This window comes from Heterocephalus glaber, unplaced genomic scaffold (genome assembly GCF_053883595.1).
Source record: "Heterocephalus glaber isolate CG9 unplaced genomic scaffold, H.glaber_assembly_v1.0 deba00001600, whole genome shotgun sequence".
In the NCBI taxonomy this organism is placed as follows: Eukaryota; Metazoa; Chordata; class Mammalia; order Rodentia; family Bathyergidae; genus Heterocephalus; species Heterocephalus glaber.
This window is the reverse complement of record NW_028258372.1, coordinates 35,191,415-35,217,714: the sequence shown is the minus strand read 5'-3', so window position 1 is coordinate 35,217,714 and position 26,300 is coordinate 35,191,415. Positions and strand designations below refer to the sequence as shown.

The window sequence follows — 26,300 nt, the reverse complement described above, 5'->3', positions numbered from 1 at the left end:
AGGCATATAGGACTCCAAATTGCCTTGATCAAAAAAAATGTACACATAGGCATATAATTGTTAAGATTCCAAAAACACAACAGAAGAACAAAGTTCTCCAACCAGTCAGAGAAAAGAAACAAATCACATACAAAGGAAAGCCTATCAGAATCACACCAGACTTCTCAACACAAACCATCAAGGCAAGAAGAGCTTGGAGGGACATATTCCAAGCCCTAAAAGAAAACAGCCTCCAACCCAGATTGATGTACCCTGCAAAACTATCTTTCAAAATTGATAGAGAAATTAGATACTTTCATGACAAAGAGCAACTTAGGAACTTCATGAATACCAAACCAGCACTCCAAAGAATTTTACACAATAGCCTAGGAACAGACATTGAGGATCACAACCCCAGGAAGCAAAGCAGAATGAACCCATCTGGCATGACAAGAAATTAAATGGAAAGGGGGAGAACCCAACAAAAAGAAAAAGTCATGGCAATGACAAGTCAATACGTTTCAGTTATAACCATCAATGTTAATGGTCTCAATTCACAAATCAAAAGAAATAGACTGGCAGAATGGGTCAAGAAGCAAAATCCAACAATATGCTGCATACAAGAAACACACTTAATTCAAAAGGAAACTCATAGACTGAAAGTTAAAGGGTGGAAAACAATACTCCATGTGACAGGAACCCAAAAAAAAGCAGGAGTAGCTATCCTCTTGGCAGATCAAGTAGATTTCAAACCAACACTGATTAAGAGAGACAAAGAAGGACACTACATCCTTATAAAGGGAAGAATCCAAGAGGAAGAGATGACAATCATAAATATCTATGCACCAAACACTAGTGCACCAACTATATAAAACAAATACTAAAGGACATGAAAAGTCATATATGCACTAATACAATTGTAGTGGGGGACCTCAACACCCCACTGTCACAAATAGATAGATCAACTAGACTAAAAATAAGTAATGAAATACTAGAACTCAATCGAACTCTTGAACAAATGAACTTAATAGATGTTTACAGAGTCTTCCACCCCACAAAATCAGAATACACATTCTTCTCAGCTGTACATGGGTCATTCTCCAAAATAGACCACATATTCACAAATAGAACATGTTTAAGTAAGTGCAAAGGAATTGAACTTATCCCCTGTATATTATCAGGCCATAGTGCGATGAAATTGGAGATCCATAACAAAAGAAACTCAAAAAATTTCATAAACACCTGGAAATTGAACAACATACTTCTGAATAACCAATGGGTCACAGAGGAAATTAAAGAAGAAATCAGAGAGTTCCTTTAATTAAATGACAATGACAATACAACATATTGAATCTACGGGACACAATGAAAGCAGTCTTATGAGGGAAATCCATAGCAGTGAATATGCATACTAGGAAAACAGAACGAGCCCAATTAAACAACCTGATGCTGAACCTCAAGCTTCTAGAAAAAGAAGAGCAGGACAACCCCAAAGCTCATACAAGGGAGGAAATTATAAAGATCAGAGGAGAAATCAATGCAATGGAATCTAAGAGAATGATACAAAAAAATCAATGAAGCCAAGAGTTGGTTCTTTGAAAGAATCAACAAAATTGACAAACCTTTAGCCAACCTTATCAGAAAAAGGAAACAAAAGGCCCAAATCCATGCAATTAGGAATGAAAAGGGTGAAATTACAACAGACCCAGCAGAAATCCAGAGGATCATCCAATACCTACTTCCAGAATCTATACACCAATAAAATGGACAACACAGAAGAAATGGACAGATTCCTAGATACATATAAATTACCAAAGTTGAACGAAGAAGTCCTAAAAATTCTGAACAACTCAATATCAACCAATGAAATTGAAAATGTAATTAAAAACTTACCAACTAAGAAAAGCCTAGGCCCTGATGGCTTCACTGCTGAATTCTGTAAGACATTTAGAGAGGAACTACTGCCACTACTGTTTAAACTCCTCAATGAAATTGAAAGGGAAGCAATATTCCCAAATTCATTCCTGAAAGCAAGCATCACCTTGATCCCCAAAGCAGAGAAAGACCCAACTGAAAAGAGAACTATAGGCCAATCTCACTAATGAACATAGATGCAAAAATCCTTAATAAGATAATGCCAAACAGAATGCAGAAGATCATCAAGAAGATCATACACCCTGATCAAGTGGGATTCATCCCAGGGATGCAGGGATGGTTCAATATATGAAAATCAATCAATGTAACACACTATATTAATAGAGCCAAGGAGAAAAACCATATGATTATCTCCATAGATGCAGAAAAAGCATTTGACAAAATCCAACATGCATTTATGATAAAAACCCTACAAAAAATTGGAATAGATGGTCTCTACCTCAAACTGATAGAAGCCATCTATGAAAAACCAACAGCCAATATCATACTAAATGGTTGAAAACTGAAATCCTTCACACTAAAATCAGGAACAAGACAAGGATGTCCACTCTCACCACTCTTGTTCAATACAGTTCTGGAAACATTAGCCATGGCAATTAGACAAGAGAAAGAAATAAAGGGAATAAAGATAGGTAATGAAGAAGTCAAATTGTCATTATTTGCAGATTACATGATACTCTATATAGAAGACCCTAAGAACTCCACCAAAAGTCTTCTAGACTTAATAACCAAATTCAGTCAAGTAGCTGGTTACAAGGTCAACACACAAAAATCAAAAGCTTTCCTTTACACCAATGACAGACTCACTGAGACAGAAATAGGGCAAATAATTCCTTTCACAATAGCATCCAAAAAACTGAAATACCTAGGAATCATCCTAATGAAAGAAATCAAAGACCTCTTCCCTGAAAACTATGGCACTCTAAAAAGAGAGATTGAAGATGACATCAGAAAATGGACAGACATCCCCTGCTCCTGGGTAGGAAGGATTAATATAGTGAAAATGGCCATACTTCCAAAACTGCTATATAGATTTAATGCAATTCCAATTGAGATCCCAGCAGCATACTTCATAGACCTTGAGAAAACAATCCAAAAATTCATTTGGAACAAGAAGAGATCCAGAATAGCAAAAGCAATTCTAGGTAACAGAGACATGGCAGGGGGTATCACAATCCCCAACCTGAAACTCTACTACAAAGTTACTGTGATAAAAACAGCATGGTACTGGCAAAGAAACAGACTTGAGGACCAGTGGAACAGATTAGAAGATGCAGAAACAATGCCAGACACACTCAGCCATCTCATCTTCGACAAAGGAGCCAAACACCCTCACTGGAGGAAAGATAGCCTCTTTAATAAATGGTGCTGCAAAAATTGGGCTTCAACTTGCCAAAGATTAAAACTAGACCTTTATCTCTCACCATGCACTAAACTAACAGCAAAATGGATTAAAGATCTAAATATTAAAATACAAACTCTGAACCAGTTGGAACAGAGGTTAGGTAGAACCCTTGAAGACATCGGTGTAGGAAAAGATTTTATGAACAAAGCCTCAGTTGCCTGTGAACTAGCACAAACAATCCACAAGTGGGATCTCTTCTTATTAAAATGCTTCTGCCCAGCAAGAGAAACCACCAGCAGTGTGAAGAGACAACCCACAATGTGGGAAAAAATCTTCACCTGCTTTTCCTCAGACAAAGGTCTACTATCTCGAATCTATAAAGAACTTAAAATGATCAGACCTCCCAAATTTGAAGACCCAATCCAAAAATGGGCATCTGAAATGAACAGATATTTCTCAGACAAAGAAGTAGAAAGACCAAATAAATACATGAAAAAATGTTCAACATCACTGGTCATTCAAGAGATGCAAATGAAAACAACGCTGAAATTCCACTTCACTCCAGAAAGAATGGCTGCTATCATGAAATCAACCAATAACAAATGCTGGCGGGGCTGTGGGGAAAGAGGAACCCTGTTCCACTGCTGGTTGGAGTGTAGACTGGTGCAAGCACTGTGGAAATCAGTATGGAGATACCTCAAAGAACTAGGACTGGAAGTCCCATTTGACCCCACTATTCCACTGCTGGAGATCTTCCCCAAAGAATTAAAAGAATCATACCACAGTGATCTATGTGCACCCATGTTCATAGCAGCGCAGTTTGTAACAGCTAAAACTTGGAAACAGCCCAAATGCCCATCAACTGGAGACTGGATAAAGAAAATGTGGTTTTTTTATAAAATGGAGTACTACTCAGCCATAAAAAATGAGAAATTAGAGACATTTATAGCTAAGTGGATGCACATTGAGGCGATACTCTTAAGTGAAATAAATAGGACACACATGTGTAAATACCAAGTAGTTTCTCTGGTGTGAGAAACTGAAAGTGTAAATAAGGACTAAATGTATAATAGGTAATGTGAAATAGGAAGAAAAGGGGCAAAGGGGAAGGAAGTGGGAGGTCTAGGGGAAAGAATAGAAGGGAATGGGATTAATATGAGAAAATGGAAAAATAGGAACAAAATCTTTGTAAATAGGGAGGAATGGAGGGATTGAAGGGAGGGCTGGGCAAGGGTGAAAAATAAGAACCAAGAGAGACTATGGAAAGGTGCAAATTTCCAATGATGAATGTCATTATATTGTATACCTAAAATGTACCAATGATTAGAATGAATAATCGATAATGTAAAATAGGAAGAAAAGGTCCAAAGGGGTAGGGGTAGTGGGAGGGGCAGGGAAAAGGAAAGAAGGGAAAGGAAAAATGATGAGAAATGGAAAAAATGGAAATAAAGTCTTTGTAAATAGGAAAGGGTGGAGGGCGTGAAGGGAGGGCTAGGAATGGGGAAAAAATAAGAACCAAGATGCATAATGTAAAGGTACAATTCCCAACAAGAAATGTAATTGTGTTGTATACCTACCAATAAAAGAATTTAATGAAAAAAGAAAAAAATAATAAAAATTAAAGAAAATAAAGAAATATGCCTGTCGTGCAGATTTAGGAATGGTTTTTGTTAGTATTCTCATAGTATTTTTGTGTTCAGCATTTGGAATGAATTTTCATTTAATGATAAAAATAATTCCTATAATTATCCAATTGTCAAGTGTGTTGCATTTAAAATTATGCACTGGAATTATCCTAATAGTTTCATTTATCTTCCAAATGCATACTATCAACCATATGACCAATCAAAATTTTAAAAGTACATTTTCAGTAACAATACTGAAGTCACATAAGTTATCTTTAACTGCACCTTCAGTTCAATTTCTCTACTATTTTGTGTGTAATGTATATAAATTTAATGATGGCATCTTCATTATTTAAGTTTATTTATCTCAGGATTTAGTCATATTGTAAGACCGTTAATTCAGTTATGATAAGAAGATTCCATAACAATCATTACAAACTACTCAATAATCAAGGCTTTTGCATACTTTTTAAAAGGTAAATTACTCCTGAAGAATTACTTATATAAACAATTAACTATATAAAATGTTTAAATCTACAAACAAATTATAAACATAATACATAAAATATATGCTACTAACTCTTAAGCATAAGATTATGTTTAGATATTACTTTCTCAAATAACTTTTAACTCATTTCAAACTATAAAGTTTTGTGACCTAACTTAAATTTATTTATAGTGTTGAAATGTTTAAGGAAGTTTGGAATCCTGTCATGTTCTTTACCTTCAAGATAAGAAAATATACATGGTAATATATATATATATATATAAAATAATGATATGTTCAGGTAGTTATCAAACTTTATGTCTTTTAAGCCCTATTTTTTTTAACTTTTTTTTTTTTTTTGGTAACAGGACTCAAACTCAGGATCTTGCTCTTGCCAGGCAGCCACAGTGTCACTGAGCTAAATCCCCAGCCCTAAGCCCTATTTTTAAGAAAAAGTGAATGTAAAGAAGCATTTAGTTTCTTAAAACAATTTATTTAAATAATAAATAGAAAATGTATATCTATATTAAATATATAATCTTTGTAATAAGAAAATAAATAAGTAAAATGCAAATATTAACTCTTACCAGCAGAAGTAGTCACAATTTGCCCTGTAAAATAGAAAACAAAAATATCTTAGATTGTTTCAAATTTCATGTATGCATATAAGTATGCCAAACATAGATGTATACAAACACATATGCATATGTATCGTGTCTATGTTACAATGTAGCAATTTTCTGAACATTTTGCCTCAATGAAACTTTTTTCTCTCTCTTAATGTCATGTTTACAAAGCCCAAATATGTCAAAACTGTAATATTTTCTAATTACTAGGCAAAATAAGAAAAATGATAGAATAAAGGAGAACTGTTGAAATTAATTTTAAGCCTGCAAACATCTTTAGGAAGAATTTTGGAAAGATGTTTTCCAGAACCCATTCATTTATTTATATAATGATTTGAGTATTTACTCTATACTAGACATTATGCCACATGCTGGGAATATATGGCCAATATGTTGAAATTCCTTGCCATCAGTGATTTCTGTTTAGTCTGAGAAGCAGAAAAGAAAGGATCCATAAAATATGAGACAGACTGCCCTAAAGAAGAATATAAGAGGCTTGTCTTATTTGGATACCCGGGGTTGGTGGCTGGCTACAGGAGGAGGTGTTACAGAGGGCTTTCGGGGGTGCATTTAAGTGTGGCCTAAAGGACTGTGTATAGAGAAATGAGAAGTCGGGGTTCATCTCACAGGCTTTAGGTAGCTGTTGGAGTGATGTCTTTAAGGAGAGGTCTAGTGGAGAAGCATTTGAATTTTAGTCTTTTTGTGAAAGAGAAAATAGATTGATAAAAAAATAAGAATTAAGATATACTATGTACAGGTACAAATTCTCTATGATGAATGGAATCATTATGTATGGCAAATATGTATTAATAAAAAAAAGAACTGTACAAGAAAAAGAAAACATCTTTTAGTAAACATTCTTGGAGCAGGGGAAGAAAATGGATTAATAGAAGCCACCCTGGTGACAGGAAACTCAGGGGAAAGCAAATGTAGAAATGATATCCTATTTGGGGAAAATATTAGCCCGAAAAATGTAAACAAAGAAAGGATACCAGAAATATTTAGTCAAAACTTTTTAAAGTTTTGGAAATGAGAATTGGGGAGAATGACTGGTAAAGAAAATCTTTCCAACTAGTAGATTGTTTTGTATGCCAAATGCATGTTAAATGTTTCAGAGACATCAATTTAATTCCAAGAGGCTCAAAAGCAGTGCATTTTTAAAGCGCCTATGTGGCATATAGTATTTTTCTTTTTATTATACGGAAAAATTAAACAAAATTTCATAACCAAATAGAGAATAAAAATAGTTACTACACTGTGCACAGTTATCTTCAAAGTAGTTAGTACAAGACATAAACCAAAAAGATTCTTACAAAACAAGAAACAAACAAGTAATAACACAATGAACTTTCAATGAACCAAGATAAAGTATTAGTATAAATTAAACAAATTAGTAAATTAAAACTACACTGAGATACCATCTTATCCCAGGAAGAATGAATATCATCAAAAAATCTAATAATAACAAATGCTGGTAAGGGTGTGGGGATAAAGGAACTCTACTACATTGTTGGTGGGAATATAAACCAGTACAACCACTGTGGAAATCACTGTGGAGTTCCTCAAAAAACTAAAAGTAAAAATTCCATTTGACTGAGCTGGCCCCCTCTTAGTTTTCTCCCCAAAAGAGTTAAAATCATCATATTACAGTGATATATAGTATTTTAATCAGGGTTCTAAAACAAAAGGCAAGAAGTAAATTATTGAAACAAAAGATGACCTCAGGAGATTTATCTTTATTTAAAGAGCAATTCAGAAGTGATATCATTGTATTATTAATTGGTAATATCCATCTATTAAGCTCTTTGCTTGCATTTGTTCTCTTAAGCATTGCAAAAACCCCTCTGAAGCTTAGAAAACACAAGTGACCAGGCTGGTGTGTGCTCATCCAGGCTGGAGTCTGAGCCCATCTGTCTCTGAGGCTCTGTTCTGGACGCCTAGGTGGCCCAATTCCCTCATCAGTCTGGCCTTGCAGCCTTTCCTCTTCATCTAAACTTTGCAGGGTATGAAATCTTTTAGCCAGTGTTAGGTTTCATAGAGAATATGTTCATAGAGAAAATGCATTTCAGTCAGGACTTAACTTCAGAGAAAATTACTGTAGTAATGTTAAACATGCTGAAATAACCTTGACCTTAAAAATGACTATGCATAGTAAATTACAATTTACTCAGTGTTCTGTATGTGTTACAAACATTAAAGAAAATTCAGAGATTTGCCAATTTAATTTATTATAGGATACTATTTCCATAGGAAAGTCAAACTACAGCAATAAACAAGTATTGTAAAGTACTACAATTCATAAACCTCTTTTCAGCTGTGAAAAGGTTTCTAAAGGCTTAAGAACAGAATAACAGATATTTTTGATCTAATAGTCGCTTCATATTCCACATTTCCACAAATGCTTTAATCTTTTTTTGTTTTGTTTTGTTTTTGTGGGGTTTTTTGGTACCAGGGATCGAACTCAGGACCTTGCGCTTACAAGGCAGGCGTGGTGCCACTGAGCTAAATCTCCGGACCCAAACCCTTTAATCTTTAATGCAACAAAATTTAATGCCCCTGGATAACAACATAATATCTGAAGATCTATCACATTTTCTTTTCTTCTGCGTTCATATTTACTTCCCATAAAGGCTTCTCAAGTTAAACAGACGTTTTCTTTAATATTCATTTATCTCTGAATGTGATTTTGAATTCCTCCACTGGGTGGCTGTGTTCTAATAAAATAACCTGTGTCTTGTTTTATTTTCTTTCTATGGTATTTCAAACATGCACACATACACGCACACACCCTTTTATCTTTAGGGAAGAAAATCTCAGGATTTCAGGCTTACTGTTTATACACAGTGTAAATGCAAACTTGCTTGTTCTTGTGGTCACAACATCTCTTTATTTTCAGAATTAGTAACAGTTTTATTCAACATGATACATGATATTAAAAATATGTTAACTACACCCCCCCAAGAATTTATAGAACCACTGTAAAATGAATTTTTAAAATTGAAAACCATTGTAAAATTTAAGCCAATGGCCTTAAGAAACTGGAGGCATTTCAGCAACGCAAAATAATTTCCATGGGGCATATCCACTAGCATACTTACATGTAAAGTATGTTCAATTATTTTTAAATGTTAAAAAATACCTACACATCTCAAAGTAGGAACACAGTTCAGGCGACTTCCAAGAGATAGCCCAGTTAAAAGAAACCCTAACATCTGAATGACATTTCTCCCTCACAATCATCCAATGCCTTCCATAAAGGCAATCAGTACATGAACAAATAACTTGTGTGTTGACTGCCTCTGCATATAAAATAAGATAGATGGTAGGTGAACCACACTACTTAAATAGTGAAAAGATAGAGGCCCCCCAACAGATTAGTGGATAAAGAAAATGTGGTATGTCTACCCAAGGGAACACTACTCAGTTATGCAGGATAAATTTGAGTCATTTGGAGGAAAATGGATGCAACTTAAGACCATAATGCTAAGTGAAATAAATCAGACTCAGGAGGTTACATATCACCTGGTTTCTCTTATAGGAGAAACCACAAATACAAACAATTGAAAGCACAAAACAGAAGACAGATGATAGGATAGAGGGATGTAGACTTTTTGGAGATGGAAAAAAGACCTAAAGTTGGGGGGAATGGAAAGGATGCGAAGGAGAAGTAAAAATGAATGAGATACTACATGTATATTTGCCAATTCCCCAAGATGAGTGTAATTATTATGTATCACATCCACATGTGAATAAAAAACAGATGCCAAAATATTTAGAAATATATATATATATATACACACACACACACACACACATATATATACCAAATATACCAAATGTCTGGAATAACTTTTTAATGTCTCTGTGACATTTTGCAATTTTTTCTAAACTATGAGTAAAGAATTCAATTGTCTATTATATTTTGCATATACAAACATCATCAGAACATTTCCAAATCATTGGTACAATAGAAACAACTGTATTGAATCCTTATTGTTAACCAAAAAAAAAAAACCCTGAAAGGATTAGTTGTGCGAGATATTTAATTCTCTTACAGCCTACCTATTTGGCTGCACTAAATGATCACTGCAAGATTAATCAGTTTGGCCAATGCAAAGCAAATGAACTCATATAGGTATATCACTTGTTTGATGTATTTAGACACCCCTCTTCACTATATACTTAATTCCTATATAATAGAAAGCAAAAACTCTTCTGTTTAAGGAGCCAAATAGATCTGGTAAAAGTAAGTGAAATCTTTGTCTAAAGCATTTAACTAGTACATAATAGATGCTTATTCAATATTAGAGATTTATTAATAGAAAAAGCATTACAAAATATGTACACTAAATACAAACAATACTGAGAAGAGGTGGAAAATAGCTACAAGAAAAATACATGAAATAGCAGTGGGAATTAAGAGGGCACATATATAGATATGCAATAAAAGAGAAAACATCAGTTTTCTAAAAGTATGAAACACAATGTGCATTCTTTTAAATTCTATTAACACATCAAATAAAATAAATTGCAGTAGTACACTTGGTGTCTCTATATATTAAAAACAAACACTTTACTCCTCTGGGGACACAATTTTCAACATTTTTTTCACATATATGCCTTGTGTCATCAAGTAGGCAAAAGAATATTTAGTAATATTTCAGTAGGTGGCACCATAGCCCCAAAAATCAGTAAATCATCTAACCCGGAGCGCTTTTTCCCATTATAATCCTGTTGTGAATCGCCAGTGGAATTGACCCAACACATTAAACAGATGAAAATGTAGATAACAGAACCCTTGATCTTCAAAGCTGTGTTACTGTAACACATGTATTGCTACCAAATTTACCTTTCCCAATATGTTTCTTTTGCAACTCAAAAGCGTTTAAATGATTGTAAATCAAAGTTACCTTGAAGTCACACCCCTAAGTCCCCCATCATGGATTTCAGAAAAAAGTAGGAATCAATTTTGAGTGAAAATGGTATTTCAAAAGAAACACTAGGGCTTTTAAATAACACCCGTTCCACACCCTTGAAAAAAAAGAGAGAGGAAAAAATAAAAGAAAGTAGTGGAGCATCGTTTCTAAGGGGATTTAAGCCTGTCTAGTTTGCAAATCAACGAAAAGTACAAGGACAGAAGAGTGAAACAGAATAGATGAAATAAATACTCCCTCTGAGTTCTGAACAGAAGAAATGGTGGCATGTTGCAAAGGGTTAGAATGTACACCTGACCTCCATAAACATACAGGCTGTACAAAGTGGAAACATAAGTTAAGACAAAAAATAAGAATGGCAAGAACAGATACGTATGGCACAATGATAATAAAGTACATAAATAAAAATAAAGGATTCTACTTTACTAATTCTGGTATATGATCCAACAAACAGTATCAGATAAATAAGGACTGATAGGGTAAACATCTGTGCACGTTACAAACAAGGTATTCATAAGATTTCAGAGAAGCAGAGGAAACAGCCTTTCCTCCTTCTGTTAGCTCGTCACTAAATATAATGATGATAATAATGGTTTCCTGAAATATTATTGTGTACCAGACACTGCATACTGCTTCGTATGGGTATTTTGTATTTACTAATCCCAGTAAGCAATTATCTTATGTGTTCTATAGGGAATGAAATTGAGGATTAAAGTAAATTGTAGTCACATACCAAGAAAGTGCTAGATTTAAAGTAGTGCATGTTTAATAATTTGTATCCTTTATACAGGCTCTGTGTTAAAACACTGGTTATATTATTATTATGCCTTGAGTAAAATAGTTGCTGCCAACATCAGAAAATAATTCCAAGGAATTCCGCTTCCATCGAAATACAGGATTGTGACAGTGTCTCTTGACATGCAGTTCATTTGATAGATAAGGAAACTGAGACGCAGAGGACACTGGCTCATGAATACAAATGGCACCCAAGGGCACTAGACCAAAGCCTTTAACAAGAAAAACGGAGATCAAGAGCCAGAAGATGTCAGGAGAAAAGAGATGATGCGAACAGCAGAAGAAATTATAAAAACCCAACTGGATTCTAGTCTCAGAAACGAGAAGACATTGTGCCCAAGAATAAAGAGCAAGAGCTTCTACAGAGTAACATTTCAAGATGGAGAAACAGGTCAGTAAGTGATATTAACTAACATCTTTAAAAACAAAAGTACAATAAAAAATACCATTTACAAATAGAATATCTGAAAATGTTTGAGTTTGCTTCTGGAAAGTAGGAATCAAAGGTAGGAACTGGGTTGGAGCAAATAACTGTTCGTGTTTACTACAGGCCTTACAATGTTATTTTAATGTTCAAATTCTAGTGTGCATGCGCGCACACACACAGTTTTTAAATGAAAATAATAAAAGTATCAGTATGTAAAATAGAGTTAAGAACAAAGAGGACAAATGTTTACAGCCTTGGAGAAGAATAAAATCAAGTAATTCATTATTCATAAATATAGAAGTCAAGTCTCACCTCTCAAAAGAATTATCATGCACAAGAAAACAAATACTATTTTCTAATTGTGAGTACATACGAGTGTGCACACACATAAGCTCCTAAGATTTATCATGCACTTATAGATCATTTATATTTGGCTTAAAGAACACCATGTTATCAATTTCAGGCATACTCATTAACAAAACATATGACAACACAAACTTAACAAAGGCGAGGTGTGCGTGTATGAGAAATTGGTTATGTTCCCTTTTTTCTAGCTTACAATATTCATCTGTAATTCAGAGGGAAAAAACTAGATCATCACTTCTTACATAATTTAGGCAAAACTGAGGTCTCTGATTTAGAGTCACATGTCTTAAGATGCCCCACAGTCAACATTTTTCAGAAATAATTCATGCTGCATGGTCCATGGAAAGAGCTATAAATTGTGTTAACATATTAAGACATCGGGGGATTTATGTAGTTTTTGTTTAACCCAGGGTCTCACAAACATATCTGCCACAAACCCATTTTTTCTGCAGACATACTGTAGTCGTACTCGTGAACACCAACACCGTGGAGCTGCAGGGTACTTGGCCATACAGCTTAGGAAATTCTGGTTTGTGTCAGTTACGTACATTCCTGTGTCTGCATGAATTAGAATATCAATATTATAATCCCAGTTAATACAAAATATCAATCCTACATTTGCTTCAATCCTGGCTATGCATCAAATTAAAAGTACAGATTCCTGGGCTCCACCTCTGGAAACCCTGCTTCAGAATGGTGGTGGGAATTGATATGTGTATTAAGTATTTTTTCAAACTCTAATGATGATTATGATGGGGCAACTAGCATTAAGAACAATTGGTAAAGATATTTATACTTTGCTTTTTACCTACATACTCTTTGAAGACATTTTTCCAATATTAATTGAACTTTGAATTCTTTTTTGCTTGTTTTTTGTTTTGTTTTGCTTTTGTTTTTTGAGACAGGGTCTCGGTTTGTAGTGCATGCTGGCCTTGATCTCACTGTATAGCCCAGGCTGGCCTTGAACCTGAGGCAATCCTTCTGCCTCAGCCTCCTGAGTACTGGGATTACAAGCGTGCACCACCATGTCCCACTGGCCTTTTAATTCCTATAAAAATGTCTGTTTTGATTTATGTAAATCTGAGGATATACTATATAGATTTACATAACACTGTGTTTCCCCGACAGGAAGACCTAGCTGGAAAATAATCAGCCCTGAAAATTAGCAATAAAAATGCCAGCCACAGTCAGCCTATCCTCGCCTTACCTGCCTTACAGAGCAGCCACTGAGCCAGGGAACAGAGATGACAGGTAAGGCGAGGACAGGCTGACTGGGGCTGGCATTGTTGATCTCTGGTTTTCAGGGCTGATTATTTTCTGGCTAGGTCTTATTTGGGGGGGGAAGAGGGTACACTTCAGATAACAAAAAACATTTAATCATAGTAATCTCTTAATAAGCATATATTTTTGTAGCTTTTTACTTCCTTCATGATAGGCTAAGATCACAGTTAAAGAAATTCAAACAATCACCAAAGCATGTTTGTCCAAGTAATGAAATTCACTTATTAGTGCTCTAGTACTACTAATAATAGTTGTTTTTAAATAAGTAACTATTAGGTCGATGGTACTTATTAAATAATGACATATTATTTTACCTAATCATTACAGGAGTTCTACAAAATAAATAGCAATATCTTCATAGGTAAAGGCTCCAAAAAACTAAATAAATGTATGCAAGGGTAAAGAACTCACAGCAAAATAAGTTCCGATTTAAATGCAGACCTGTCTGATTCTAAAAAGCTCAATGCTTGGTCAATGACACTGTGCTCTGGGAGGGAGGGGTATTTAATGCTAAGTGCAGTATTTATGCTAATGAGCTTTGAGGGACTCAACAATGAGTGAAATACCATGTGTGAACCATCAAAATGGGCTTCAGCGTATCATACATTAAAGTTTATCATTGTGCTGGGGATGTAGCTCAGTTGGCAGAGTGCTTTCTTAGCATGTGTGAGGTCTTGGATTCGATTGCTAGCACTGCAAATAATAATTACATTAATAGTACTGATTATTGTTGAAAAGAGCAAATTACTAAACAGTGACTGTACAAGTGGGAAATTCTTATTGTTTAGCAAAAAAGAGGAAGTGAACAAGTGTGTGACAAACTAAAGCAATGGTCAAAGTTGTCTGCCTTTCAGTATTTTTTACCCAAATCTTTAAGGAAGGCAAAATGATGTCTGTGCTTTAAAACAAAATGAAGAAACCAACAAAAGCTTCTGCTGATGAAATGTATAACTTGTAAGAAGTAGGATGCATGTGGGTGTGAATGAAGCTCCCCACAGAGATGAAACTGTGAAGAAGGGGAGCGTAAGCACAGCTCTAGTTCGGAAGATTGCTCACTGCAGCATCCATAAACCTTTCTGAAAACCAAGAGGTAAACTGAAGTTACACTATTTTGTGAACTAAACACACAGCAATAAACAACAAACACAAAGTAAGCACTAGGTGATAGGGAATCCATGTCACAAACTAATCGTCTTTCCAACTAACGTCTTTCTAATGTTCGTGGAGGCTGCTACATTTGCAGCCCCTTCAGACCCTAAAGCTGAGGACAATCGAAGAAAATGCTGACAAATGCACTACTAATTTCTTCTTGTTTCCCTTCCACGAACACACTGATCAGAAACACTGGGTTGGCTCTGAGAATGATTAAAGGAGCCAGGCATAATGGGAAAAGCTCACTTTGAAACAGAAGAGGTTTTCAATGTGTTGTTTTCACGAGGCTGCTGTTCGCACAGCTAAAAGCTCACAGCAGTAAAGATTGCCCTTGTGGTTTCTCCTCCTCGTGTACTTCTGTTTTTCTTATTCTAAGTCTTTATAGGAAAGGAAGAGGCGAAGCTGGTGCGGTTAAGTACACAAGCACTTACAAGTGGTGCAACGGGTTGCCATAGTACTAGCATAAGCAGCCTTATCTGGGGTAAAACCGCAACTTCTCTAGCTGGTGTTGAAGCTGCCTGAATGTACATCTGAGCTGCTCAAAATACTGAATTTTAGGGTCATTTGGTTTTGCTTAAAGAAAAATGCATTTCAAAGGTAGGGTTGGTTTTCATTATGATTTGTTTTATTTTAGAAGCATTTCATTTTGAAAAGCACTTGTAAATGATATTCAAATAAGGAAAAAAATTAAAACTCATCTTTAGTAATATAAGCAATCAGCGTCTCTTTAGCCAGCAATTAAACTTGACTCAATAATTACAAAATGAAACTTGGAGAAAACCAGTAACAAGTAAAAAAGTAAAACAACTTTAATTTTTTTAATTGTAAATAAAATTCACATTCCTTTTACCCTAGAATTATGAAATGATCAAATCGGGCTGAGGATTTAGCTCAGTGGTTCTGCCGCCTGCCTTGCAAGCACAAGGACCCGAGTTCGACCCCCAAGTACCATAAAAAATAATAATAATAATGTGTATGAAATGATCAAATGTAATTAGGAAAGGAGTTTTCACATCTGTAGAGGGTCTTCTCTCATCTTATGTGAAATATTTACCAGTAAGACACGCCACACTCTTAGCAAGCAAATATACTGAACTTCATAAATCAAGTAGCTTCTTTAATATCATATTTGATAGTCTCATGAAATGCAAAGCCTGCAAATACAGACATGAAAACACAGACATTTCTCTGCCTTGCTACATTCACTGACACCCTTCTGTCTCTGCGTGTGATAACTCTCCATGCTGAGGATTTCTACCAAATGTTTATGTTTCCACTAAATCGTTTCTCATGATACAGAAAATATTACAGTAATGTAACAAGATCTATAAAAAACATCTTTAAAAGGATGATGAGAACTTCTTAGAGAAGAACTTCTTAACTTCTTTAGAAAAATTCCTATTGGGCCAGTTCACTGTGCCTTGCTCATTGGAAAAGTTTAAGGAACATGTATTAAATATTTGCTGATACATTATCGTATGTAATCTTGACAATATCCCTATGTAATAAGAAGTTGTTATTTTTGTTTTATAAGTGACAAAAGGAAGACACAGCCCATGTAAGTAAAGGCGTTTCAAGCACAGCTTAAGTAACAGAGCAAAAACCTCACTCCCAGGTCAGCCAGACTCCAAAGCCCCTTCATTTCCTGCTAACTCAGTGCTGTCTGGGGAGGAGAGGAGTCTGAGCACTCATTTCCCATCATCCTCCTGAACTCTGGCACACAGTCCTTGAATAACTAATGTCTGTCTCTTGCTCCCTTTTCTTTCCCTAGTCCAAACACTTACCACGTCCTGGTCAATAACCTTCATACTAAGTTTCTTGCTGACAGCTGCCCCCACTCCTTCCCCATGTATACCGGATCCTGCTGCATCAATCCAATTTTAAAATGTGCTGCTATATTTCTTCCTTGTTAAAATATTTTAGTAGAAGATTCCAAACTCTTTACCATTAACTTTACCTCAAGCTCTCCTCAGTTAAATGAAGATTGTAAAATCTGCTTATAAGGCTCTCCGGGCTATTAAAACAATGTTTGTGAAGCCCTTAGTAACTGTTTAAGAATTTAATACATGCTAATGTTTATTACTACTATCATCATCATCATGATTATCACCTTGCAACAATTTGATTTGTTAACTTAATTTGTGCCTCTGAAAGGCACTGGTAAAAATCAGCATCAATTTTATCCCAATAGTGCCTAGTTTATGGAAGTAAAATAATAAATATTTTTGCATTTAATTTTAATTTTAAAACAGTGGGTGCCTACAGTCCCATAATACTAAAACTTTGAGCAATATAATTTTGAAAGTCATTATAAGAAATAGCATGTGTAACTTCTCATTTCACAAGATGGCATTGTGTTCCTCTTCACATTTCCATGTGTTTTGAGTTTTCATACACGTCTGTATTTCTGTTCATGTGATGAAGAACAAAATGCAAAACCATACCCCAAAATATACATACTTCTGTTGAACTAAGATCTTGACTTTGCTTTGTATTTAACTGACCTGGTTTTGAATCCTAGCATAGGCAATTAGATGCTTGTGCTGGTTAAATATCCTGTAATGCCACTAATGAGTATATATCATACCCAAAAGAAATACGATCAGAGTACTGAACACTTTCATGTTCATTGCAGTGCTAATTGAAATAGATGTGGAATTAACCCGGATGTCCATCAACAAATAAAGATAAAGATAAGGCGGGACATATACTATGAATACTATTCAGCCATAAAAAGGATAAAATCCTATCATTTGCAACAAAGTGGATAAACCTGGAGGATATTATCTTAAGTGAAATAAGCTAGACGGAGAAAGACAAATAGTGCATGATTTAACTCATATGGGGAATCTGATAAAGTTAAGACATAGGAAAAAGAGTATTGAATAGTGGTTACCAGGGAGGGAGGGAAGAGGAGAGAGGCTTATCAAAAGGCACAAAGTTACCATTTCAATAGGAGAAATAAGTTTTGATGTCTAAGGCACAGTGGGATTAATATGGTTCATAAAAATGTATGTTTTAAAATAGTTGGAAAGAGGATTTTGTATCTTTTAAACGTTCGAGATGATGGATATGCTAATTTCACTGATTTGCTTATTTTACATGTATCAAAATGTCACGTGGTGCTGCATAAAAAAATAAAAAAAAATAGCATTGTGAGCTTTAGTCTCCTCGTCTGTGGCACAAGAATCATATATTTAGTACATGCATGGTTGGATAGTGAATTATATAAAGTAATACTTGCAGAGTGCTAAGCAGAGAGCCGGTCCACAGATCATGTTGAATAAATGCTTATTACAGTTTATTCTTTCAAATAAAAATCCCATTTTATGGTGAAGTAGGAATTAGGCATCAAAACGTGCCTACTGTCTTGAATTCTGATTTCTTTATAATTCTTCTGTGATTAACAACTCATGCTGAGTGAAAAAGAAAATCTACGTAACATTCAGAGATTATTTCATTCACGTGCCCTGTAGCTTGAACATACTTATCACATTCAATGCAATATTTTATCATGTACCTTTCATACTTCCCCTCCATCCCTAGAGGGCTTTAAAAATGTTTTTATCAAAAGCAAGGTTTATGAGTGACAATACAAATATCAACCCTGTAACCACCTGATTGTCCAGTGACCAGTCACGCGTTATTCTGTCTCTGTGCAGGGGGAACGGCTGCCTCCCGTGGGGTGCGAACCCCAGGGCCCCTTCCAAGGCTCCCCAGAGAAGGTGACAGTGCCAGGCAGGCTCCGGGATTGAGTTTCCTGGCAATTGTCCCTGGAAAACTTCCTCCAGACCCCTCACTCACTGATACAGATCTACCATCTGTTTCTTCAGTTTGAGAACTACACAAAAAAAGTTTACACAGTTGGATGGAAAAAGACATGGCCTCTTTTCAAGTTCATGTTCAGTTTATTACGCCTCCTATTAATTGGCTGAAGTATTCCCAAAGGTCAAAGGTACAGCCCATACTTAACGTTGAACCGACACTGCTGACTTGGATTCAAGTTAAAACTTCACAGTCAGGGTTTCTCTAGACCAGGGCTTTTGTAGTGTCCAGAACTAGCATTCGTGAATCCATGTATTGAATTACAACATCTCAATGGAATTAAAAACAACAATGGTCACGCATTGTTTAGTAACTTCAGGAGTGAGCACCTACTAGTTTAAATAAAATTAATCATACTGATTTGGTTTTCATTTCATTCATTTTTTTCTGATTTTTAACCTTAATGTGCACATTTTAATCCCAGATGGTGTCCATAGCCTTGATTTTGAGGTACAGTTCTAAGGTAGGAATGATATTTTGGTCATTGGCACTGTTTGGAAATGATGATTTGTAATTATCCTGTTAAATGAAACAAATTCCCCAGCCACTCCAGTAATGTAGCTAGTGCTCTAGTAAAGCTGGACATTAAGAAAAGGAATGGTAGGGCTGGGGATTTAGCTCAGTGGTTTTGCTGCCTGCTGCGCAAGCTCAAGGACCCGAGTTCGATCCCTGGTACTAAAAAAACAAAAAAATAAATAAAAGAAAAAAGTTGGTTCCTTTCCTCTTGTAATAATAAAAAACCTTCCTGGGAAAATGTTTTCAAATTATCAATTTAGTAATGTAACTGATTTATAAAGATGGAAAAAATATTTTTAGGTTCGACCTGTGAAAAAGTAATTCAGTTCTTCAGACAGTATGTCACTTCATGGAATTTTAAAAAAAAAGCAAATCTGGGCTGGAAATTCTTATAGGGAATCTTATGAGGAATTCATAGGCTGTTTCCTTCTTTTTGGTCATTATTTTATCTCCTTATGAGAATCTAATCCTAGTTACTGGGAAGGTAAAATTAGATAGGTTTGTATTGTTTATGCAATATGATTAACAACATATGCTCCTTAAAAGAACAACAACAAAAACCTAAATGTTAGTGATTAAGTTAAATATGAGCAACACTGAGTAAAAAAGGTATGGGATATTTTTCTATAATGAATATCTTTTTCATAGTCAATCATCTCCCTCAAAAAATGTACATTTTCTTAAAAATCTAGATCTTTGTTTCCCATCAAAAGTAATCCCATGTTGAAAAAATATAATTACTTTTTTCATAAAGTGACTAGAAATAGGAAATATTTAAAATTTCTCAAGGATGACTATAAAATTTACAGGGAATATAAACATTATCTAATGCAAATATATGACAAAAACAAAAGGATCGACGGGAAAGGAAGGAAGGACAGGGGATGAAAAAGGAATGAAGATGTGTTATATACATGTACCAGCTCCCAAAAGGAATGTAAATGTTATATACTACACACGTGTACTAATAAGAAGAGATAGGGCCAGAGATTTAGCTCAGCGGTTCCGACGCCTGCCTTGCAAGTGGCAAGGAGCCGAGTGTGATCTCCGGTACCAAATAAATAAATAAATAAAAAGATAAACCGTTACAAATTTACTATAGTCATTCTTTACTTTAAATCCTACAAATCATCACTTCTCGGCCTTTTGGCTAAGATCAAGTGTAAATCGTATAAATCAGGCCTTCAGATATATATTAGTTGAAATTCACATGGTATTAGACTGCCAATAACTTTTTTAAAGGATCATACAAAATAGTGTGGGAAATGATCAGTCTCCAAGTCGAGGTAGGGTCTAGTAGAATAATTTTACAACATATGATATGATCTTTTTCTAGAACTTAAATATAGACACTTTTGATGTCTGTATGTAGAAAGAAGTCTAGAAGCATATGTGATCATTAACATGTAAATTAGCATTTTTCTAGCTAACTCACATATTTGTTATTTCAATTGTTATAATGAATTATAAGTTTGTAACTAGAAAATTATATTTGTAATTAGAAAATGAATATTGATTGCAAGTTTATCTAAAACCGTATTTTATCTTTAGATTTTCTGTTTATTGTTTTTAATACAAGTATTGAAAAAATGAAATGGGACATAGATTATATTTTTAAAACAAGAATCATTATGTGCTGAATCCTCAATTTGTGGGTGCTTAAATAATATGGTTCATTTATAATGAACCAGAACAGCTGTCCCATTGAGTATCTTAGAATACACAGTGAAGACTAAAAGCATCTTTCAAAAATGAATAATCCAAAATGGCAATGTTAGGAAAACAAGCAAATACTCAAAATTACTTGAGAGTTTCTTACTACAGTAGAAATAGTACTAGTGATGATACTGAGAAGAGCTAATATTTGTTCTCTTTCACCAAATCCCAGTATCACGTTGAACTGCTTAGTTAAGTAAGCCTCCTTGTTAGGTAGCATGATACCCTTCTGCACATTGTCTAACATTACCCATTTTCCTGCTTCCTTGCTGCTCACATCTCGCCAATCCATTATTCCTTCAAGAATACTATTTCTCTAATCTATTTCATGTTAAAAGGTAGAAAGTTTAGTAAAAGATGGAGTAGGGGACCCCAAAGTTTCAATCTTGGATCCACCTTTTATTAGTGCTTAGCGCTAAGCTTTGCCTTTTTATCTGAAGACTAGTTGGGTAAATAATGTCTCTCTTGTGGTGAACATCAGAGATGTGTTGCATAAAGCACCAGACTCATGGTAAACAGTCAGAATAATAAGCAGTGATTGTGATTGCCAGGAATACAAATTTAAACTAGGAAATGACCAATTGGAGAAACACTATTGCAAATATTGGTGGAAAGTTTTACAAGAAATTTTGTATTCACCAGTATTTGAAAGAGGGAATCCATAATATATGTTCAACTACATGCATTTCATGGTACATGCAATGTGAATGAGGAGAAAAAAACTATATTACTATCAGAAGACAAGGTCTCTGAGCTTCAGTATCATTATGAAAAATTAAATAACATGATGTAAGAGGTTATATTGAAAGCTAATCCTACCAAAAAAATTTTGATGACAAAATCCTCTTGAAAATTATTTTCAATTAACATCCATATTTATGAAACAGCATAAAAATTCAATTTGTACAGCAGACAATCCCAGATTTGGAAACAGTCCACAAAACACCTGACCAGTAACTCTCTAAAAGTTTCAAGGTCATGAAAAACAAAGAAGTGTTGGGAAACTGTCACAAATCATTGGCGACTAAAGAGGCATGATGAATACATGCAACATGGAATTCTGGATTGGACACTGTAGGAGAAAAAGGACACTGGTAGAAAAACAGGTGAAATCCAAATAAATGCCATGGTTTAGTTTGTATCATTTTACTAATGACCCTTTGTTAGTTTTAGCAATATACCCATTGATAAATATGAATATTAGAAGCTGTGTGAAGGGTAAATGGGGATATTCTATACCAGTGGTAGCAAACCTATGGCACACATGCTGTGGTGAGCTGTTTGTTATCATTGAAAGCTCTAAAAGGTTCACCATCTTTGCTCTATACTATCTTTGCAACTTCCCTGAAATGTAAAGTGGTTCCCAAATTGAAAGCTTACTTTTTAAAATGTGTATTTGTAAATAGTTCAGAGAAAGATGAAGCAACTGTTCTTTCTTTGCATTCATTATGCAGATGTTAAAGATTAGCACTGCTCAAGACACATTATATACCCCAACAGGTGCAAGGAATCATTATATGGGGGTGGTGGTGCACACCTATAATCCCAGCATTCCATAAGCCTCAGGCAGGAGGAACACAAGTTCAAGCCCAGCCTGTGCAATGGTGGGATGGGGGGGAGAGGAGGAAGAAGAAGAAGAAGAAAAGGAGGGAAGGAAGGAAGGGAGGGAGGGAGGGAAAGAAAGAGAGAGAGAGAGCGAAAGAAGGCTAAAAGAAGAACCAGGGCTGTAGCTCAGTACAAAGGCCCTACATTCAATCCCCAGTCCTGGGAAAAAGGAGGGAGGGAGGGTGGGAGGGGGAGAGAGAGAGAGAGAGAGAGAGATAGAGAGAGAGTGACATGAAAGAAATGCTCTCATGACGCGCCTACGGGCTTGAGGCTTGACGTCATCCATTATGTAACTGAGGAGACGGAAATGCGATGTTGCCTGGGCTCCTGAAAAGGGGATGTGGTCTGCAGGACAGAGAGGCAATGTCACTTCCAGTGCATTTGAGAGGAAGCAACTGTAAGTCAACAAAGGTCTTTGTTTTAAGAAGATACGTCTTGTTGAAGTGAAAAATATGTAATTATTTGTTTCAAAAACTTTTGATTGCTACTTTATAGCATACCCAAAGAGCACACAAACATCTAATAGATTATGGAAACTTATTTTTTAGGGTTTTTAGCTGCGAGTTGGGTACATGGCTACTTATCTGGCAGAAATAATTTAATTAAAACTATCTCAGGAAAGGCATATATTATTAGCACCTCACTATGTCAAATTCTTAAATATCAGTTTACTTTTAGAAAATAGCAGGCAAAGTAAAGAAGATGTATCCCAAACCGAAAGTATTATTCTGCTGCATCTATGGAGGCATTCTGTTTCACTCTGGGAATATATTGCTCTTTAGACTTTCATGTGCTTTGGTTGTTTTCCTAAGATTGCTTTCCTTAATATCACTGGGTGGGTGGTAAAAATGAACAAAAAACTGAAGATGGGGCTATTCTTTTGTAATGGAAAAAACTAAAACAACATCTTTCCACTCAATTAAAAAAACTCCTTTGTCTTCATTTACTTGAAAATGTTTCCAAGTGACTAATATGGATAGGATACTATTTTTAATGCTATAGATACACAGCCCTCAGCCCAAAGCAACTTACACCCTAACAGAGAAAGCAAATCACACACACAGTCATAATAATAACAAATGTGTCCATACACATCACTCATTGTGCATCAAGCACTATATTGGGTTATATATTTTAATGTATTCACACATGACGTATGTATTAGCTTCCTTCATCACTGCAATGGTATGAAGTATGTATAGTTATTAACTTTACTTCAGAGACAAGGAAAGCACAATAAATAGCTTGTCCAAGATCACTCAGCTTGTGAGTGTTTGAAATTAGACCATATGACCAACTCTTCATTCTTTTTGTCGTTAGACTATTATCACACACAGTGTACCAAGCACTAGAGTATCCTATGTCCTACAGAAGCAGGGAGGATGAGTGTCTGACCCATGCTTAGTGCAACATGGAGACTTCCTGAGAAAGGTAATGAGGTAATGTCTAAATCAAGAAAGACGTGGGAGTTAAACAGGAAGAGAAGACAATTCTGAATGAGACAGTGTGGCCCAAAGTTGAGAATCTACTTATGTTTCAGAAAGTGACAATTGTGCTTCAAGGCTGAAAAGTAAGATGGAAGATGGAAGGAGACTAGAGATGGTTCTGAAAGGAAAATGTTTTCCTGGTGACACGGGGCCTCCTATTAGGACTGAGAAGTTTGCCCACCATCTGCATCCAACAGGGCTTTTTCCAGAACTTTCCATAGGTAACAGTTGTAGCATGCAGAAGGGAGGGTAGAGATGGAATACTGCAGATGGGAATGGAGATGGACAAACTAAAATGCTCCAAGAATGCTGTTAAAATTCTTTCCACTGAAATTAACAACAAACTCAACAGATTAAAATGAAGGTATTTATTATCTCACAGAACTGGGTTAAACTGGGTTAAAGCCATGCTCAGTGGTATTATCAGGGCCAGGACTCTTTCCACAGTTTCACTCCGACATACACAGAGTACGGCCTAACTGTCCTTTAGGTCTCAAAATGACCAGCGGTTATTTTCTGATAAAATATCTACAGAGACAAGAGAGGGGACTTGTGCCTTCGTTTTGCCTCTTCTTAGGACTGAGAGAAAAGTTGCCTCAATCCACTTTCATGTTTCATTGGTCTAAAGTGCAACACTGCAAAAGGAAATGTAGACACCATGATTCACTTTGACCAAACATGATCTAATTTTAGGTCACAGGGAAACAGCAAAAGCCAATCGAAATTCAAGTCATGTGGAAAAGCATACCTAGCTAAAGAATTCAAGAAAAGCAAAATAACTTTAAAAAAGAAAGATGTCATTATCAAGAAAAACATAAAGGTAGAAGAATGACAATCTCAGAAACTACAGCTGAAATGCAAGTGGCCCAAGTCAAAGTTGTGGCAATAGAAGTAGATAGAGGTGAAGATGTTAAGGGATGCAAAAAATATATAAAATTAGTACTTTATAATAAATGCTAAATTATAGGAAAAGGAAAAATTGATAATATGTCCCTTTATTCTCAGGATGGACAAGTGTGTAAGCTGAGATAATTCACTGATACAGGAACTAGGAGGGGAAGGCTGGTTAATAGAAGAAGATTTTGAGTTCAGTTTGGGTAAACTTGAGTCTGTGATGCCAGTGGGACATCAAGCACGTAGCTGCAGAAGTGGTTTTTAATAATATTAATACAGAAGAGAGAGCAGAACTGGACATACAAATGATGAAGTCATTTTCTCCCACCCATGTTAAGGAATTGGCAGAGAAAGAGGAGCCGGCAGACTGAGATAAATAAGAAAGCTTAGAGAAGGTGGTTTCAAGTTTCAGGGAAACCAAAAGAGGAAAGAATTTCAAAAAGGAAATAGTCAATAATGTCAAATGCCTTTGAGAGGCAAAGTGAAATAAATGCTTAATTTCAGTCCATCACATTAAACTGAATTGAGTTTATTAAAACCTTGGGGATAAGAGAGAAGTTATTGGTGTAAGTACTTTCAAGGGTGTTCTGGGAGAAAAGGCCAGAAAGCAGTAGGCAGATAGTGAATGGGAGACAGGAAGTGAGAAAGTATAGACTGCACTAGGAAATTTTTTAAAAGTTTGTGAAGGAGGAGAAAGTGCTGGAGAGTAGTGATGAGAAAACAGCTTAGAATAGGAAATATTTATTTGGAGTATTTATTTATCTGTCAATTATATTGTCATAATTACTGAAAACTGTCTCTTGATAAAACATAAGCTTTGGGGTCTGTGGAAAAAAAGCTCAACAAACAATTTAATTTTGGAGTAAATGATATACTAATACTATTAGATGATTTTTAAAAGTAAATCTTTGCTTTGGTTTTTATTCTATTTTCATTAGAATGTGTTCGTGGTACATGATAATGACATTCTTCTTGGGAAACTAGTACTTATACACATTCCGTCTTGATCATTCTAGGTCCCTTCCACACCCTTCTCCCTCGCCCCCTTCCCCAGATCCCATCCCACCGCCACAGTCTACCTCCCTGTTTCCATCTCTCTCTTCAGTTTTGCTCTTTAAGTTATTTATATTTTGGGACTCGCATATTAGAGAAACCATATGTGACATTTAACCTCCTGTGTCATCTGATTTATTTCACCTAGTACTATGCTCTGAAGGTCCAGCCATTTTCCCATAAATGACTCAGATTTATTCTTCTTTGTAAAATGCTGAGAGTGCCCGAAGCTATTTTGTGCTGCTTTCCCTC

The 26,300-nt window shown here is 35.4% G+C and overlaps 1 protein-coding gene across 7 annotated transcripts in view; it reads right to left on the bottom strand.

Annotated features, from left to right (window-relative positions):
- Ptprc (protein tyrosine phosphatase receptor type C) overlaps window positions 1-26,300 on the bottom strand; it is a 113,764-nt gene that overhangs the window by 60,040 nt on the left and 27,424 nt on the right. For all 7 annotated transcript variants that reach the window (XM_087193868.1, XM_087193869.1, XM_087193871.1 and 4 more), the window contains exon 3: window positions 5,959-5,982. In XM_087193868.1, coding sequence (XP_087049994.1) covers window positions 5,959-5,982 — 24 coding nt within the window. The remainder of the gene's footprint in view (window positions 1-5,958; window positions 5,983-26,300) is intronic.